This window comes from Ornithodoros turicata, chromosome 8 (genome assembly GCF_037126465.1).
Source record: "Ornithodoros turicata isolate Travis chromosome 8, ASM3712646v1, whole genome shotgun sequence".
Classification (NCBI taxonomy): domain Eukaryota; kingdom Metazoa; phylum Arthropoda; class Arachnida; order Ixodida; family Argasidae; genus Ornithodoros; species Ornithodoros turicata.
The window spans coordinates 34257694-34276063 of record NC_088208.1 but is presented as its reverse complement, the minus strand read 5'-3'; the positions used below and the strand labels follow the sequence as shown (position 1 = coordinate 34276063).

The 18370-nt window shown below is 48.9% G+C and overlaps 2 protein-coding genes across 11 annotated transcripts in view; one reads left to right on the top strand and one right to left on the bottom strand.

The window, feature by feature from the left end:
• LOC135367073 (solute carrier organic anion transporter family member 4A1-like) overlaps nt 1-1284 on the top strand; it is a 30739-nt gene extending 29455 nt beyond the window's left edge. For all 3 annotated transcript variants that reach the window (XM_064600177.1, XM_064600176.1, XM_064600175.1), the window contains 3 exons: nt 157-221; nt 618-859; nt 1206-1284. In XM_064600177.1, the coding sequence (XP_064456247.1) occupies nt 157-221; nt 618-850 (298 nt within the window). In that variant the 3' untranslated portion in view covers nt 851-859; nt 1206-1284. The remainder of the gene's footprint in view (nt 1-156; nt 222-617; nt 860-1205) is intronic.
• Nucleotides 1285-3563: 2279 nt separating this feature from the next.
• LOC135367067 (solute carrier organic anion transporter family member 4A1-like) overlaps nt 3564-18370 on the bottom strand; it is a 40837-nt gene continuing 26030 nt past the window's right edge. For 3 of the 8 annotated variants that reach the window (XM_064600163.1, XM_064600165.1, XM_064600168.1), the window contains 14 exons: nt 13798-14192; nt 13149-13265; nt 12643-12843; nt 10871-11245; nt 9417-9516; nt 9210-9331; nt 8537-8710; nt 7902-7991; nt 7081-7279; nt 6375-6522; nt 5372-5562; nt 4432-4496; nt 3819-4042; nt 3564-3681 (listed from right to left, as the gene is read on the bottom strand). In XM_064600163.1, coding sequence (XP_064456233.1) covers nt 3661-3681; nt 3819-4042; nt 4432-4496; nt 5372-5562; nt 6375-6522; nt 7081-7279; nt 7902-7991; nt 8537-8710; nt 9210-9331; nt 9417-9516; nt 10871-11245; nt 12643-12843; nt 13149-13265; nt 13798-14192 — 2422 coding nt within the window. In that variant the 3' untranslated portion in view covers nt 3564-3660. Of the gene's footprint in view, nt 3682-3818; nt 4043-4431; nt 4497-5371; nt 5563-6374; nt 6523-7080; nt 7280-7901; nt 7992-8536; nt 8711-9209; nt 9332-9416; nt 9517-10870; nt 11246-12642; nt 12844-13148; nt 13266-13797; nt 14193-14263; nt 14684-14707; nt 14975-18370 lie in introns of those variants that run through there. The other 5 variants (XM_064600167.1, XM_064600166.1, XM_064600161.1 and 2 more) reach the window with 5 other exon arrangements.

The window sequence follows — 18370 nt, the reverse complement described above, 5'->3', positions numbered from 1 at the left end:
TCTACAGGCGAACATGCGAGGACACAGCAGACAAAGAAGCGAAGATAAGAAAGCGAGCCAAATAAATTAGTTACGATAGGACTTCTAAACAAACTTATTGTGCACGTGTTTGTGTGCCCGTCACGAATGACATGGGTCTGTATTTGTCATTTTCAGGGTGGTGAAGCCGAAGGAGAGAGCACTTGCACTGGGGTTACTGGGTCTCCTTACTCAATTGATTGGTGAGACTACTTTCAACGCAAATTTTTCAACTCCGTCCCGTTACTTTCCTCGTGAACGGTACCTGCATTTTTGGGTATCGTAACGTTTCAAGCTTCATGGGTCGATCTATGCAAAGGGGTTCAAACGATATTCCACACGATATTGTCTTTGCGCTGCTTGGTTGGGCTCGTGACACCGTGAGTCACGTGTCAGTCCTCGTGTAGCACACCTCTCATATGACTCAGCGTGCGCGAGAAAGGCACGGCTCCAGGGCAGTTCCCATTCCTAATGGCGGCCGAGACCCTTGAGGCACCGCCGTGATACCAGCCTGCTTTCTACTTTGAGTGTCTAACAGCGTAACGATAACGTACACAATCCTATATGTAATATTTGAAGCCCTAACACCTTCCACGCAGGAAGCATGCCCGCACCTATGGTGTTTGGCGCGATCGTCGACTCCACCTGCGCGGCTTGGAATAAACGGGGCGGTCATCGCGGCAACTGCGTCAGCTATCGCAACATCGACTTAGCCCACGGTGTTTTCTTCACCCTTCTGGTTTGCATCCTGGCTTGCATAGCAGCTTATGGAGGGGCTCTGTATAAAGTCTCAAAAATGAAGGGAGGAACAGAAAAGGATGATGATGAATGAAAAGAAAATGTAAGGCACTGTTGCAAAGGAATGGACCTTTTTCACATACGCGTCATACCCTAGCGGCCATCCAACGAACCATGCTCGGCGCGCGTCAAAACAAATCCACGTGGGTAGCACAATGGACCAACACCGGTACTGAGTGGTGACGACAAGCTCGCGCCGTTCGTGCGGTCTCCCCACTTCTGTCGTCCCCATAGTGCGCCATCTAGTGAAGACGGATATAATCCTCTCCGGCACCTCATGCGCATGCGCATAGGCCATTGTGAAAAAGGTCCCCTAGCGCAGGCGTGATGCATTGGCGGTCATGTTGTGGTTATGCTGAGTTACTCATATTTCTCCTCGGTCCTTCCAGATCGTTTCCGATAAAGAAAGTAACGTGGCAGAAGACAAGTCACCAATGGATACCCAATAAACACACACGTATATATACATACATATGACGTTACACGTGCGGGAAGCTGTAATTGCATCTCCTGTAATGTTTAGGGCCTCACATTGGCACGCTAGCAGCGAATGGTACCCCGCGGACTTGCTGACTGGGTTACCTAAGCACATGTCTATGTCCGTACGGTCCTATTCACTGCTAGCTTGCCACTCTGAGGAATGAATGCGCCGGAGCGTGTTCCGTTAACGAACTGCGTGGTCTTTGACAGTACCCAAATATTGGCGAGTTAACGTCACCGTTAACATACCGCACTACAGGAACCAATGACAGACTCGTGTAGCTACCGCGTCTATACAGATGAGATTCAGAGTGTCATTGGTTCGACAATATTTGGGTACTGTCAAAGACCACGCAGTTCGTTAACGGAACACGCTCCGGCGCATTCATTCCTGGCTGGCGCATTCCTTCATTCACTATTGGCTGGAACAAAGGCACTGGAATGGGTACAGGAGCATGTTAGCAAGCCAATAAGAACCCTGACCGTGCGGCGGTGGATGATCTTCTGGTTCCGGTAACGTGGGTGGTGTCGGAGACTCGGAGAGAGAGGCCAACAGATGGAGCGGATGGCCCAGATATTTCTCACAGGCACGGAGCTCACACGTTACAACCGTTAAGTCGAACTTTCCGAGAGTTTCTGTTCATAACGGGTCTAATGGTAATTAGTGGCAATGGTAATTAGGCCATTTGCAAAAGTCGCGCGTCCCGACAGGGTGTGCCGGGAAATGCAGTGCAAAACGACAACGATTTGGTGTCTCCGATCGCCGTCGTCTTATTGGTGTACGCACCGTCGCTGTCGTTTTGCACAGCATTACCCGCCATGCCCTCCGAGGGAGCGCGCTGCTCCCTGGAACTTTTGCAAGTGGCAAGTAACCGGTCACAAACTCGTTACGTAATATCACGTGATATCTGTCGCCAATCTGGGTCAGACTCCCACTTTGTCCTCTCCGAACGTCGAGGGTCACCACCTTTCAGTTACTAAGTGTTCAAAATTAATTAGTAGGACGGAGTGTGAAGTTCTAGAATACTTGAAACATGGTGGTTATATTTCGATTTACAGTTCAAATTGACCTGTAGACGAGAAATTCTAGTTCCAATGCAACTAATTGATTACTGTTGCAAGCAATTTGTAATGCACTCGAAATTACTACTTTGTGAATTTGGGTACAACCTCAATTGAAATGTTGAATCTATTTTGCAATGTCCGACACTTTTACTCTTTCAACAAAGACTTAAGACTAGATTATCGTGTAAGGACACAAGGCGCAGTCAGTGCCTTGACAATTCCACGTTTGGCTGGTATATGGCTTCTCACCAAGGATGCGAGAAGGACATCGAGAAGGACTTCGATCGCACATTCCATGTGACCGGATCCATGTGACTTCAAAGATGCATTGAGAGCTGCAGCTTCTGCAATGGAAGGTCACGAGTGCATGCACGTAATGTAACTTGAGTACAACGGCAGCAACAAGGAAACTTCAAGCGTGCGTCACGTGTGTAAGCAGCGATTTTCAGCTGCAGCTGCAAATAAAATGTGTAAAATGTAAAAAATTCGTGTTTGATGTTGTGGGTTTCCTATCCTTATATGCATTCATATGTAGGAAAACTACGCAGCATTGCCGTCGCTGAGCCAATACCTGGCATTGTAGCCCTGAGGGGTATATTCAGCCCTTGACAAGCAGCACTGAAATTTTAAACACGCAGCGGCCACAAGGTACCTTGCCTACCGGAACCTGTGACGCGCTTGATATGGAAGCTTGAGCGGAGGGACACTGACGTCACTTCCGCAAGAAATTACAGGTGCATTGCACACTTGATATTGATCTTCTGGCTTCTCAGGATGACAGGTTGCGAACCATGCTGCCGACCTTCCATAAAAGACTTTCATTGTTAGTAAACCGCTATTGGGTCATGAGTAGCATGGTTCATGAGTGCAGCGCTACGTCGACACAACGCCTTGTTGGACGAAAGTAAAACATATGGGACATGTGGGTAGATGGAACGACGAGCATGCAAGTTGTGTCACCGCGTAATAACATTAACTACATCAGTAACTACAGATCGTCACCCCAGATGCATCTTGACCATACTCCACGGTCGCATGGTCCACGTTCTTATCGCCAGCAATATCAACACGCTCCAGTACCCATTGCGGTGACTTGGTTCCAGCCGACTGTCTAAGACCAGTGTGCTCAGGCACCTACTGGTCATGCAGAATTCCAGCACTGGGGCCCTAAACATCACAGAAGACGCTAGTACAACTCCCCGCACGTTGTAACGTCATATGCATATGGGTGTTTATTGGGATAAAAAGTTGAAATTTATAGGCTTCTATGATGTCCATTAGTGACCCTCTCCTGCCACGTTACTTCTTATCAGGAATAATCTGTAAAGATGGAAGAGAGATATGAGTAACGCAGCACAACGCGTCACGTTGCCTCCGTTCATATTCCGGTGCTGTATGTATAAATGAGCCTACCGTGCTACAAGGCACGCTATAATCCCTTGGCAACAGAACCTTACATTTCCTTTTTCCGTTTCTGCTTCCATTTTCGAGACTTTGTACAGGGCGCCTCCATAACAAGCTATGCAAGCGAAGATGCACATAAGAAGGGTGAAGAAGACGCCGTGGGCTAAGTCGATGTTCCGATAGCTGACGCAGTTTCCGCGATGACCGCCCGGTTTATTCCAAGCCGCACAGGTGGAGTCGACGATCATGCCAAACATCATAGGTGCGGGTATACTTCCTGCACATATTAAATGGGATTGTGTACTTTATCCTTACGCTGTTATACACTCCCAAGCAGAAAGGGCTGCTACGACAGCGGGTTCTCGCCCTCTACATTAGTCGTAGCCGCCACTAAGAATGGGAATTTTGTTTTACTCTCTCGTTTTTATTTCTGTTATCATTTCGTAGTGCTCTTACGCTGCGTCATATACGTCGCGATACACAAAAACTAACCTCGATGAATCGGACCATCGGAAGACAGTCCAGAACAACCGTGATTTGGAATATAGTTCAAACCCCGTCGCACAGATCGACCATGGAGCTCGTTATACAGAAGTGCAAGCTCCGCTCACAAGGAATATAGATACTCAATGAATTTGAAGAAATTCGCATATCAAGTAGTCTCACCAAGAACTCGAGTAATGAGACCCAATAACCCCAGTGCCAGAGCTCTCTCCTTCGGCTTCACCACTCTGAAAATGACAAAACACGTATCAATGACGGTCACGGTGGGCACACATATACGGTACGTACAATAAGCGTCTATATGAACTGCGCTAACAAAACTAATTTGCTTGACTTATTTTCTTATTTTCGGGTGTGACGTTTCATGTTCGCGTATAGTCTATGAGCGTTCACATAGATTTCCGAATCACGAGGAGTAACGATACTAATCTCTGGGTGACACGGCATAGAAGCTCCTGTCACTGGGACGACAAAAAATAAAAATCTGGAGCTAGTGTTATGCATAACATGTATCATCTGCCTTTCAAGCACCTTGAGGACATAACGTATCATTTCATGATTTTCTATTATGGTGTTGTGGTCAGTAGCGTAGCCAACAACAACCACCCCCGAAACATCGCTCCGTCTGCTCTGGTTGTTGCATAGTTAGCTACGCTCAAGTCTGAAGCGGATGCAGACCCACGCTGTGGAGGGGAGTGTCTTTCACGGAGCACGGAGCGGAGGTGGGGGGTGAGGGGAACCCTAATTGTTAGTTTAACCAAATGAATGTTTATCCTAACGGTTTTCGGGAAGGGCGATCGCTCAACGTCCCCCACCCAGCGATCGGCCACTGGAAAAGTTCGATTGTTGAAAGGCCGTATTCTTAAACGATCCTCCCCCTCGAGCTGCTCCACAGGACAGGTTTCGTGCTTCAAAGATCGCCCTTGACTTGGAAGGGCACCGGGCGGAGGAAGACCTTCGTGTTCTCCTCGAGTGCTACACGGATGTGCCTGTGTTTGCTTGAAGCCCAGAGACTCCTCTAGTGGAAGAACGCTTAGTGGGATCGTTTACGTACACGGCTGGAATAATCCCGCAAAAGACAAAACTTATGGGCATAGCATACTGTATGGCGACAGCAGTGGAGGGGGCCAGGCTGAGAAAGACTGAGGTAAGGCTGGTTACGATGGCCGCCAAATACGGAACCAGGAGTCCACAATTACTTATACACCGGGCACGAACGGCTTGAACCTCGACGGTACCATCACTACCGTGCATGGACATTTTGGCGTTAACGCAGTAGCACTGAGTATAACCCTGCAAAGAAACAAAAACGGGACAATCAAGCTTCTTACGCGAGGCTTGGCCTACTGGTTTAAACGTTAGACACTCCCCTTCGTTGAGAATAATAACCGATAACCACACACAAACGTCTACATGGGCATCAACAGCGTACAGTCATCATGATCATAATTACTTGTCTTGTGGGGTGTCGCTGCTCTCGAGATCTAGGGGGCGCACCATGGTGGGGGGGGCGGATCCGCGGGAGGGATTACCGTGATCAAGAGAGATAAAAGAGGCATTGCGCGACGAGACAGGGGTGGTACATCACAGAACTGCTTCGAATAAAGAGGTTGCTCGTTTCATTTCTGTCGGTGTCTCCAGGCGCAGCGGTTGGGCAGACGGGTTGGGCTCTATCCCACCCGGGGTAGAGCCCGACCCACCGGACGCCGGCGTCGTTGCTAGGAGACACTCTCCAGAACATGGCATCATTGCAATTTGTGGGCTTATGATTACGTCACCCGCTCCTCACCGAAACTTGTGGGGGCTCCGCAGTTCTTCAAAAATTCACAGAAATGCGCAGCGTCCGTAAAAAGAATTGATATTTCGTGTATAGAATCCTTGAGACACCTTCTCTGCATGGACTAAATAAAATAAACTGTTTTCACAGTCCGGAGTGGCACTTCAAGTGAAAGACTGCTGCACACAGGGTTTGGATCGAGAGAGCCACCCTTCCTTGTCAAGGGGGGCGAGGGCTGGGTAATCCGCGATGCCATGCAATCCCGCCAGAAAACAAAACGAATTTTCTCGGATTAGTCAGAAAACCCGAAATTCTACTCATAATGTACCGTGATGTTGCCGCCGGCCACAGCCACCTGGCAGCCCGCGTAGCAAGGTGACAAGTAGAGCTGGTTTTCGGCGCTGCAAATCAGCTGCACCACATCTTCGGTGCAGCCACAATGGCTATTGCAAGGCAAGTCGTATTGAGAGCTGCTACTGGAACAGACATACGCATCCACTGTCACTGCGCAACATCGCTATTTTAACAGAATGCAACATAAGATACACGATATCCGCTAGCAAGCGATCTGGACAGATGAAAATAGGGATAGTAAGCTATTACACAAGCCTTGTAGTGCAAGTATTCGCGTGCTCCGTGCCACGCGTAAATGAAAGCTTCTTAACAAGTGCTAGAATAAGAAGTGACAGGCAGCAGCAGATTGACGTTAGTGAACACACTCAATGCCATATTCCTAAACGATCCTCCACCCGAGCTGCTCCTCAAGACCGATCTTGTGCTTCAAGAATCGACTCGAATTGACGCCCGAGAGAAGGAAAGTGTGTGCCGTTATTTCATTAAAACCCAATGGCACCCTCAAGTGGAGAAGTGCCTCTTTGGTCCACTCACTGGGGTCGAGTTAAGTGTCGTTTAAGAATACGGCCGTCAGGCTCAGAATTATGCAAATCGTCTCCCCCAGCTGCATGCACTACAAGTCGACATGTTCGGACAGACCCGTTGGAAGTATACACAGTACCGACACTGCAGTTTCTTACGTTTGCGTATCAGTCTTGTTTGTGTTGACTGCGAGATCAGTGTCCGGGCACGCCCACCAGAAGACCAATATGCTGAGTACGGAAAGAAACGAGTTCGCGATGCAGAGGCGTAAAATGCCCGTGCATCCTAGCTTCAGTTTTGAAACCAGGACACCTCCAGCAATGGCTCCTCCAACTCCAGCCACAAGCACTAGGGGCCCTACATAGAGAGGTGAAAGTCGTAGCGAAAAATGCGACCCCTTAAGGCGGACTCATGTGATCTAGTTAACGTTCGCATCCGGAAAAGGTTGGCCGCACCGTCGCAAAATTGTCTCCTTCGCTTTGCTTTCCTCCCGCGCTCTAAGCGAGAAATGTAATCGGCGCCACAGTGCAGAACATGCTAGCAAACGACAAAACCATTATTTTCATTCGCAGGGATCTGAAAACTGCAGAAAGCTTGTCGAATTTGTTGATTGCAATCAATTCCCAAACTGTTACTGTAGGGAATGACATCGTTTTCGCCCAAATATTGCGGGCGGGCGTACCGAGGGAAACCATTTTGTTTTGGAAGCCATTTTGTGTGGAAGCCATCTCCCATAGACTCCAATGTATAGAAAATCTGACAAAGTGGATCGCGTGATGCCATGAAAAATGTGTCATTTCCTCGGTTAATTCGAGGGGAACACGCCTGTACCCCTTTGGTGTAGAAATTTAGAGAGTTTTACGAGAACCCTGCGAACAAAAATTCCCCATAGAGTTTCCTAAGAAGTGAGTCCGCCTTAAGCGAAGGAACACAAGCGCGGCTCTTTAGACAGCTCCGGAAGCTTATACTGATGGCTTACCAATAAGTAGGGCGGCTTTGGATGATGTGAGAGCGAACTGTGTCTCAAGAAACTTTGTCAACACTGTAGTGATGCCTGTTACGTACATCACTGAAAACGGAAAACGAAAATAAGGACAGGTGAAACGCTGTCCTCCACACTCCCTTCACTCACTCGCATCATAATGGCGTAAATATACCGCCCCCCCCCCCCCCAGCTACAGCTACAGTTTCTAGTCTTCTGCAATTACTCCCCATTTCAGTCCCTGACCGTTAAATTTACTCCCTAATGCCTGAACTTTGCATAAGTTTCTATGCATTTAGTTGCGAAAGTTTAGTTTAGTTTCCGATGCTTGTGGCATTGCATCTCCAGCGTGTAGGCCACGTGATCTGTCACGTGTCCTCACCACGTGATCCCAAGCTGTAATTGCATGCACAGCAACAATGCTAAAAAAAATCCACACACCATTAAAACGCGTTGTACTGGAACTTTACATGGGCGAGAGGGTTTACCCTAGTTTTTCCTCTCCCAAATACACTGGCATTTCAACGCTCTTGGCACCATGGCCGAAGATGCTAATGCCACGTCTCCCACGCGACAGTTCAAACTCATCCACTGAGGCAAACCCCACTGCAAGTAAATTGCTCTGTACTCACGACTGAAAGAACGTGCGAGGCAGATTAAGTCTAAGGTGGCGTTCTTGCAAAGCTTGAACAGAGCACGTGGTAGGTCGGACAAGCGATCTCCAAAATCGCACGTCGGTAAGACTGACAATGTGTGTATGGATTCGATAACATTCTTCTCTTGCTCAAGCGACAGCTCATCGTGACCTGCAGCAATTGACGTACACGGAACAGTGAGTTGACACTGGGCAACACCACCTCGATACAGAAAGCCTGCGCGTTCGTCGACGTGACGTAACAATTAAGAGTCAGCCAATCAGGATCGTGTTTTCAATGGCCGAACGCGCTTTCAGCGGTCGTGGCCATGGAGAAGACCCACCATCGTCTGCGAGTTGTGGTTGAACGTCCCCGCGTGCTAAATAGGAAAACTTGGAAATAACGTGAAAACGGTCTCAGTCTTTCTCAAGACTGATTTTCTGGAACGCGTCTTGCCATTTTTTTTTTTGTCAAAATATTTAGGTCTCCAGGTGAGCTGCAATCTTTTGCTGGTTCTTCAATTCGCTGGACGGTGAATTGCAGTAGCAGACGAATTCTGACTCTTAATTGAAAGAGGGAAAGGAGGCAATGCGCAGGCTTTGCCTAAAGTAATGGCAAAGTACATGGAACAATGAGCGACAGTGAGACATTTGTTGGAGTCACCACTTACCAGGAAGGTGCTTGGGAAACATTACCATGATGAAGCCCAAGACCAGTCCTAGCACAGCAGAGACGAGAAAACCGAGCCACCATGCTCCTACCCATGATCCGCTGCTCGAAGTGATGCCCAACCTACGCCATGGAGGCAAGAAATGTAGGTGCCATGTTTCCAAGTACCGAATGTACCACATCCGGAATGAGCAAGGTCAATGCTTACGCTTTATAATCCGTGAGGATGTCCACATAGCACTTGAGCGTCAAACCACCGATGATGAACCCAAGTGAGGGTCCAAACACGGCCATGCTGTTGAACATGCCTGCGTCGAGTATGTCACTGTTGCGTTATAAATGCCACTGCAGATTAAATCCCGCGCCTTCCGAATCTTCCCGAATACCATTGCATTCTATGTGTGTCACACCGCGTATTCTCCCAAAATATTTTTTTTTCCTGTGTGGCCCACAGTGTTCGCAGTTTGGAGCAGTGCGACTGTGACGTCATATTGTTCACACGCGTCTGACAATATTGGAAGGTCGACTTCAGCACGACCTACCAGACACGACCTGGCCGAGCCAGGAGCAATGCTTTTTCAGAACCCCGAACAGACGAGTAGCAGACATTTCTCCGGACCAATCAGCGAGCGTGATCCATGTAGCGTCAGCGCGAGGTTCCAGCCCATAGTTCCAGGCAGATCACAGGCTGGTACTGCTCTCCATCGCCGTTGCGCACGGTCGCTTTTTTGCGGCGTACTTTAAATTCAATTTCTGCGATAATTATGACTCTGTGGTGTGAATTACTTCGCATGGCGCATTTTACTGGCCTACTTAACAGGCCAGTGAAAACCCAGACCAGGTTAAAACAGGCTGTTAAAAATGACTTCTGTGCTACTTTAAAGTGCCACTACGGACTAAATCTCGTGTCGTCAGAATCCCAGTCTTCTTGCCTCACTTTACAATCCTGCAAAATATTTTGGCTCTACGTGACGCGATAGCTAGAGAAAAATTAGTTTTTATTTTTGAGAACTGCGACGTCATGTTACGCTCCGACGGAGCGCCTGGCTATCATCTGGCAACGTTATTGCCCTTCGCGTCCTCCGGGGGGCTCACTGTCTGCACTCCGTTAGCGGAGCTCCACGTGACATGTCATCCCACCGCTCCGAACTTCAAGAAAAAACAAAGGAGGGAGAAGACGTCTCTTCCATTTCCCCCCTCTTTCGATCAGTGTCACGTGACCACCACCATGTGACCCTGCCCCGACGCCGCCGTCGTCGCTAGGAGACGAGTGCCCTCTCCAGAACATGGCATGGTTGCAATTTGTGGACTTATATGATTACGTCACCCGCTCCACGTGTCATCGAAACTTGTGGAGACTCAGCAGATCTTCAAAAATTGTCAGAAATGCACAGCGTTCGTAAACAGGATTGAAATTTCGCGTCCTTGAGTCCTTGAGGCACCACCTTTTCGTGGACTAAATAAAATAAACGGTGTTTTCCCGAGTCCCGAGCAGCACTTTAAGCACCATAAGCTGTTCAATAAAAGTAAGGCCCCTATAATGTCCCGCATCGCTCAACGACCCAAAGAAGGCATTAATTTCGGAGCACGCAGTTTTCTCTAGCGACATCACTTGCCACCTCAGATCGCGAGCGTCGAGAGAACAAACGTAGTGGTACTTGCCTACATAAGCTGGAGCTTTCTCCGGATGCATGTTTTCCACCAGATACGCGACAGACACCGTATGAACCGGAGTCGTTCCTATGCCGGCCAGTATCTGGCCAAATATTAGTACGAAACGGAAGTGACGAACGCTGTCTCCCTGTAAACCCGTGTCGGCTGCATGATGCAGCTTGGGGCACGTCTCGTCGGCTCCTGCTACCCCTCCCGGTTTGTAGGGTGGTGCGAGGAAGTGAGCCATGGTGATGACCAGATTTCCTACGCCAACCAATGCGATGCCTCCTCCCACGAAATTAGGCTTGTTGCGATTGCTTGCAAGGAAGCACACGGGAAGCACCAGCAGAGAGCTGGCCATGTCGTTTGAGCTCACAATGGTGCCTGCCACGACAAAATGAAAAATCCCGTTGTAGTAGAAATAATTCTAGATCTTCCACTACAACAGCTGATCACCGACATACCTACAACACCCGGGTTCAACGCAAGAACGGCACGAAATATAGTTCGTCAGCTCTTATATCCATACTCCGCCGGAGAAGTTATACTGCAGCGCCACCGGTGCCGATTGTTGGGCTTATAGTATATAGTTTCGGCGTCAGTGCACCTGTCGCCATATAGAATGATGAGGCTTGCTATTGTAGCCAATAGGAACAAGCCTGAGGCAAAGTCTAATGTGACGTTTTTAGGTTGAACACGACTGTACAGGCGCATATCCCATGAACGATCATAAGTCAGCCTTCTGTGCCCGGGTGTGGCATACGTCGTCTACTCCGTAGACTCGCCCATGCCCCGTGTGGTAACAGCTAGCCAGTGAGCCACCGTGCATAATACACTTCCCGCTCCCACTTCCGCCCCTAGATAACAGTGGCGGCGTCAAGGCAGGGAGTGGGAGAAAACCTCTGTTTCTCTCTGTCTGTCGCTCTCTTTTGAGGGATAGATGCATTGCTACAATTAAACGAAAGTTTTTTTCTTAATTTCGAGTTAGCTCCGCGAAGCAGCTGTGGCTAGCTCCTGCTGTGGACAGCAGGAAGGAGTGGGGGACGGGGTGGGGGGTCACACGAGATTTCTTGCGAAGTACAGCGGCTATCTGCAATGCTGCGGAGTAACCTTCAGGAGTGGCAGTCTAGGGGAGTAGAAGCTGCAACAGACCTTTCCCTGTTTGTAAACAAATGACGTCATAGTGTTCGACAGCGCCACCAATTTAGTAGACTTGAACTACGCTCCAAGCTAGGGGGCGAACAAAGTCGCGCCCGAAAGCCACGATCTTGAAGGGATTACGATCGTCTTCGGTCCTAGTTTTCTTTCAATAGGATCCCAGATATCTTTGCACCAGAAAATTGCAAACTCTTTCGATAGGAGGCAGCGTACCCACTCCTGGAATCCAGCCCTCGCCTTCCGATTTGTTTCGGTTTCAGACTGTCTACCAACGCCATCATGACGTCCCTGGGGTAGCGGTCTATAGGAGGCAACGAACAGGTGCCCGTTCGTGGAACCCAGCCCTCCCCTTCCGATTTGTTTCGGTTTCAATCTGTGTACGAACGTCATGACGACTTTTCTCGGGTAGAGGTCTATTTCTCGGCAATTTAATCCGTTTTGCTCTTAGAGTGTGCGACCGTGGTGATGATTCGAAATTTCTGTGGAGGATCCATAGGTCCGTAGTTGCGTCCAACACATATATCAGGCGGCAATCTAGATAATGGTAATGGTGACGCTGTTGCATGAAAGTTGTATACTTATTGTTATACGCCTCGTGGGCAAGACCGGAAGGTGCGTCTCACCAGTCTCGGACCCAGTCAGCTGATACCGTCGCTCGAGAGAGGGAAGTACGACGAACATGATGCCGCCCACAGAGAAATTCCGCAGAAACGAAATGCAGCACAAGAAGAATAAGACCCATTCGACGGTGCGGAACCGATCCAGGAAAGCAGAACGCACGCAGAGGAAGCCACATGCTGTGTCGGGGTTCACCTCCTGCTCAACTGTAATTGGAACACCGAGTAAAATAAGCATGTTTTTCCGTAAAAGAGCTTGTGCCTTGCAATATGCGTTCTGCCTGCGAGTGATTTCATAGAGAGTGTCCAGTCCGTTACACTTCCACCTCCTTACCTCAAGTCTCTGTCGGAATCGCTCACGATCGTACCACCTCACATACACCGGTTAGCCTTCCCCCCAGACACGTGACAAGGAGATACTATAATCTCAATACAGCCATGTCTACAGGCGGCGTTCTTCGCATCCAAAGCAATGCCCAGCATTACGAACGAAGTGAACAAATTATAATTACCAGTGACCGCGCCCGTTGACTTCAGCGATCTCATAGAAGAAGCTCCCGTCTGGGACAAAGCCATGGAAGAGCGGCGTGTGCCGTCACTCTTGAGGATGCTCGGTCGTTGACTGAGAGCTGGAGTTAGAGTGCAGAAGGTTTGGCATACCAGACCCAAAAGCGCGCTGCGCAATAGCGCGCGCTCTTGATATTTACGCGCTGAGCGTCGTGATACCTTCGTTATGGTGGTGGGTTAGAATATTCTCTTTCGACACTGTATTACTGTGGTATTTCCTCAGCTTAATTTCTCCCAGAGGTTCACTCGGCTGCAGTGATCGCCACGATACATATCAGGGGCATCGAAACATTGGCACATGTATATATCGGGGCAGAGGTCCCGACTGGTGAGGGCTGCCCATTTATTTATTCTGAGAATTAAATACATGAACATAAATAAACGACCTAGGGCTACCGAGGGTTTTATACTCAGCTTGCGAAAAATTCCTAAAACGCAGCCATCTACACTGGTGCCCCGCGCATTGGAAATTTGTCTTCCATGTTTCGAGATTTCTTTGCGTGAAAGTTCGTGAAAGGGACTGTCGTTCTAGGTGCTCCGCCTTGCATTCCCCTATACGCCCGCTATGTTAAAGGTTAAATAACCAATACGTACCCTTCTCCGGTGACTGTGCTGTACGAGCGGGCGTAAGGAGGACACTGAATGGGGATGCCTCCCCCGGGAATAGTTCAACAGGTAATTTCTCAAAGCTGGGCTTAGCGCGAGGAAGAGAAGGAGAAGCAACGACGTCAGGACGCGATGCCGCTGGAGGGACAACAGGAGTTTCCGGAGCGGCTACATCGCGTGATCCCTGAGATGTCGAGGATAAATCAATACGCTTGTCTGGTGCTTCAGCAGCAGGCTGGTCAAGAGGCTGTGCATCCTCTGTTGACGCAGCCAACGCACTTGGTGCACTATGTTCGGCCGTCATGGTTGCCTTTTCCTGTGCGAGACCTTTGCGACCCTTCCGCTTCTTGCGCCGTTTACCGCGTGACTTCCCCATCTTGTATCTGCGCATCAAAACCTGTCCTCAATGTCAGGTACACAGCCACAGGTACAAAAGAGTGGTTAGTTCATTTACATATTCCGCATGTTAAGTAGTACACCGCTGATCACGCACAAAAGAACACATGTCGCGTGTAGTTGCTTGGCCCAGCATGACGGGTCGCTATACGCTGGCGTCATGTAAAGCTCCCTGCGCTTCAAACAAGGAATCCACGTCAATGGACAGATAAGCTCCGGGGTCTCACAGTACAACTGCATTGAGCATGTTAAAATCTGGAAGACAAAACCTTGACGGCAACCAGTCATGGATAGCACCTGCTATTCACTTCTCTAGACGCTATATGCTATTAAAAACGTGAGAAAAGTGTGGTTATGTGACAGTGTCTATAACATACGCTGCGCAGAGGAACGAGCATTCAATAATAACAACAAAATCTTCTAGCGTCCGCTTTATATAAAAAACCACGAAATTTGCGCAAAAGAACGCGCCAAACATGTAACAATACAACGTGTCCTTTACCAAGTACGCTATATCCCACAACTGGACGCTGCTAGAGATCGTCGAGCTACAGCCTCACCCTCGAAGAAGCCTTTCAGTTATACCACTCCTTCAGGAACACCACAAAAGGAAGGACCGCTGTTTCCTTCTGCCTTCCCCTGCTTGTGGCCGTACACGCTGGGATTAACTCTCTGTAGGGCGGATATATAACCGAGAAGCAAGATATTGTTCGTTGCAGAGCGTGTCTAAAAGAACAGTGCTCGTGCACTCCTTCTTCCTTCACTTGCTGAAACCTCAAGCTGCTTTGCCATGTGCTAGCCACTAGCTACGCAGTATTGCACTTCTTCCTCTCATACGCAATGGCCCAGGAGAACCTCAGCCCTCCTTTCGTTTGGAGCCCCTCGCACTTCCCGCTGGGACAGATCTGTGGCAGTGGGTCTGTGGGTGGGGCTTCGTGTTTCGTTGTTTCCACCTTGAATCATTCCTCATCCACCCACAATCACCCCTGCAGCATCATTCATTGAGTGTTATCAAGCGCACACTTAAGTAGCCCGTTAGGACAGAGGAATACAGGCGACTCCCTCGCCCGAGGCGAGTGCCGCAGCTTCGGGAGCCTCTGAAATAGCAGCACAAGTCTGAAAATGGTGGCCGAAGGATACCGTGACATCTGTTTGCTTCAGGTTACCCGAAGTATCACCTCGTGCCTCACTTTCAATGTAGAGCACCTAACTCCGAAAGCTCTTACTTACCCTAGAATGTAGAACAACGATCAAATACACAAAGACATACATATATACAATGATACTACATGTGAACAATGTAAATAACTGGACATGTTTGATGGCACACTTTGGCCAATAGTTGCCCTTGTGCTATAAAAAACCAAGACAACCTTAAGTAGCATTATTCACCACCTCCATCACTTCAACCATCACATTCTCCACCCAGATTCTCATAGTCTAGGTAGTCAACTCCATAGCCCTGGCCAATCTCCCTTGTGGCTAATGGGCATTCTCCGTGGGGAAGAAGAACCTGAGTTCCCTTAGAAGTCAGCCGAGGACGCACATACTCCCCTGAGCGTTAGTCGTGACGTTGCCCACCTCTGCCCTTTCAGCGCTACTACCACCACCACCACCACAAAGCCTGAGACCCTGAGCAGGCAATTGGGCTACAGGTGCTCATGAGTATTGCCAACCAATTTCACTCTTCTAGTATAGCTCAACGATGAACTCTATCGTAGCCTGCGTATTCTGTGAGACTACCGCTCTTCAGTACTGCTCTAGGATGTATGGTCAACGTGCTAGCGCCTAAGACAACGGGCCTATTTTTTCACCTCGTACAACGCCCACTTCAAACATGAAAACCCGCGAGCGGGTTCAATATCGGTCGAGGACGGCAGCGGTGTGTGTGTGTGGGTGGGGGGGGGGGGGGGGAGGTAAACATAGCTTCCAGTATCGCGCGTCGGAGATTTCCGGTGCGCGTCAAAAGAACCTCAGGTGGTCGAAATTATCCGCAGTCCTACCCTGCGACAGGTGCAGCACGTAACTCCACAAATGTGGGCGGGGCTCCAATGCATAAACGACAAAAAGCTAAATATGTCGCAAGTTAATGGAAACAAGGATCGTGACGGTCACACGTGTGCTCATGTTAACTCTTTGACTGGCTGTACGTGACACACAATGCACGGCCAAGCAAATTTCTTTGTAGTTTCGCCCAGTCCATAAAAAAATTTATTGACCCATAACAGAACCCGGAATTCACCCTGTGAGCCCCTTGTCTGAAGACACTATGTTAGCGTTGCATGTCTCAGTCATGTTTCAAACATGGGCCGCAACAAACTGTCGAGCGCAGTTCCTCAACCTTCTTGGCAATATAATATATTGGTGAAACGCGTATAATGTTGTAAGCAACAAGGCAGCCGCACTCAGGAGTAAGCACAACAGGCTGGTGCCCCTTACGATGAGGTTCAGAAGCACTCTGTCTTTGGTTCGCATCGAGGGCGGTGTCTTTACCGTGAACACCGTGAACTCCTGGTACTCTTCCATGTCAATGATCCCATCATCGGAGGTAAAAACTGCCGCGGTGCTGTTGATGGCGACCCCAGTGAAGAACGTTTTCGGTGAGGATTTTTCGAAGATCCAGGCCAGACCTGAAGCTAGGCTGTTTAGGAAGAGCACCTGATCTGCGTTGCTGACAATGACGGAACTCTTGAGAGGGGTCGCCATGATGATGAGGAGCAGCAGCTTGGCGCAAAATCCGTGCATCGTTGTGGCGATGGTTGGAAAATCGCAACGTCCGACTGCGCGGTCTACGCCTGCCTCTGCGATGTACCAAGGAGACCCGGTCACACAGCTCGGCGCACGGAACGCTGCCTCTTCTTCTTCCCACGGGGAATGGCCATTAGCCACAAGGAAGATTGGCCAGGGCTATGGAATTGACTACCTAGACTATGACATGACTATGACACGGAAGACTACCATTAGAATGACGTCACTTCTTTGCTTTCGAGTTCATTGTGCATATGATGGTGGTAGCTAATATTTGACTTATTCTTTACAGTGTTATCTGTCACCTGTGTGGAATGAGGCGGTTTTAGGCAAAAGGTACAATATTGCACTCGGTGGGAGTACACTGAAAACACTCTATGGCAGATCAGACGCTGTCCTGTTCCCGGACATTTGAGAGGAGTATGGGCCTTTCTTCTGCAGGAAGGTGGTATCTGATGCCAAGAGACCAAGCTACAACTGCTGTGCCCGTCACGAGGAACAGACTCAGTCCGCAACATTTGCTGATGAACTACACGTGCTCACACAAACGCATAAACGCGATGTGCGCGGAATGTTGTTCTCCAGGAATGAAGTATTATTGGGGATGACGTACTCCTGTACTGGGTCCACGGCAGTTGTTCTCGTATGTTGTATTTTTCGACGCTGTCGTCGTCTAGACAACAAAGGATACAGAGACAATAAAACGTTTGTTTGCTTTTTCTTGCTAGGCCAACCCACAACTGACGTACCTGGCGATGCAACTCCCCCCCCCCCCCATCATCATCATCGTCACTAAAACAAAGTTGTTTCACATAGCTAATCATGAAGCCACAGTTCGATAATTCATTTTATTCATCCTCTGTTACTTTCTCCATATCTGTTCTCCGGAAGCCCACTCAAACACAGGGGTGAACGTAGATTGTACGAGAGGCAACCGGACCATAGAGAGACCGATCACGAAAGGACAACGCGTAAAACAAACCACCGATAAGGCAAATCACACTCAAGATGAAGCCAGCTAGACTTATCTTCTTCACTGTACTAAGATACTTCTTTCTGGCTTCATACGGTGACGTTTCCCCAGGCGTAATAGGACCAACCAAATTAGAGTTGAACACCAGGTCAAAGTTCCATGCTTTGAAGACGTTCTCAGCTTCGTTAGATATTGGTAATGAGGCATTTGTCGAAATGCTTGCAAGTTTGAGGTGGGTTTCGTTCACGTGCTGAAGTCCCTCGGGTGATGACTTCTTGGCAGCAGGACTGTTAAAACCTCCAAATATAACCGGAAAATTCCATAAATTGAAGATGTCCTGCAAACCCTCGTTGGCTGCTGACATCTGAGCCGGGGCTTCGTGCGCCAATTTTGTTATACTTAGTTCAGGGTTTGAAGATTCTGCAGGATGAGGTATGGCAGACA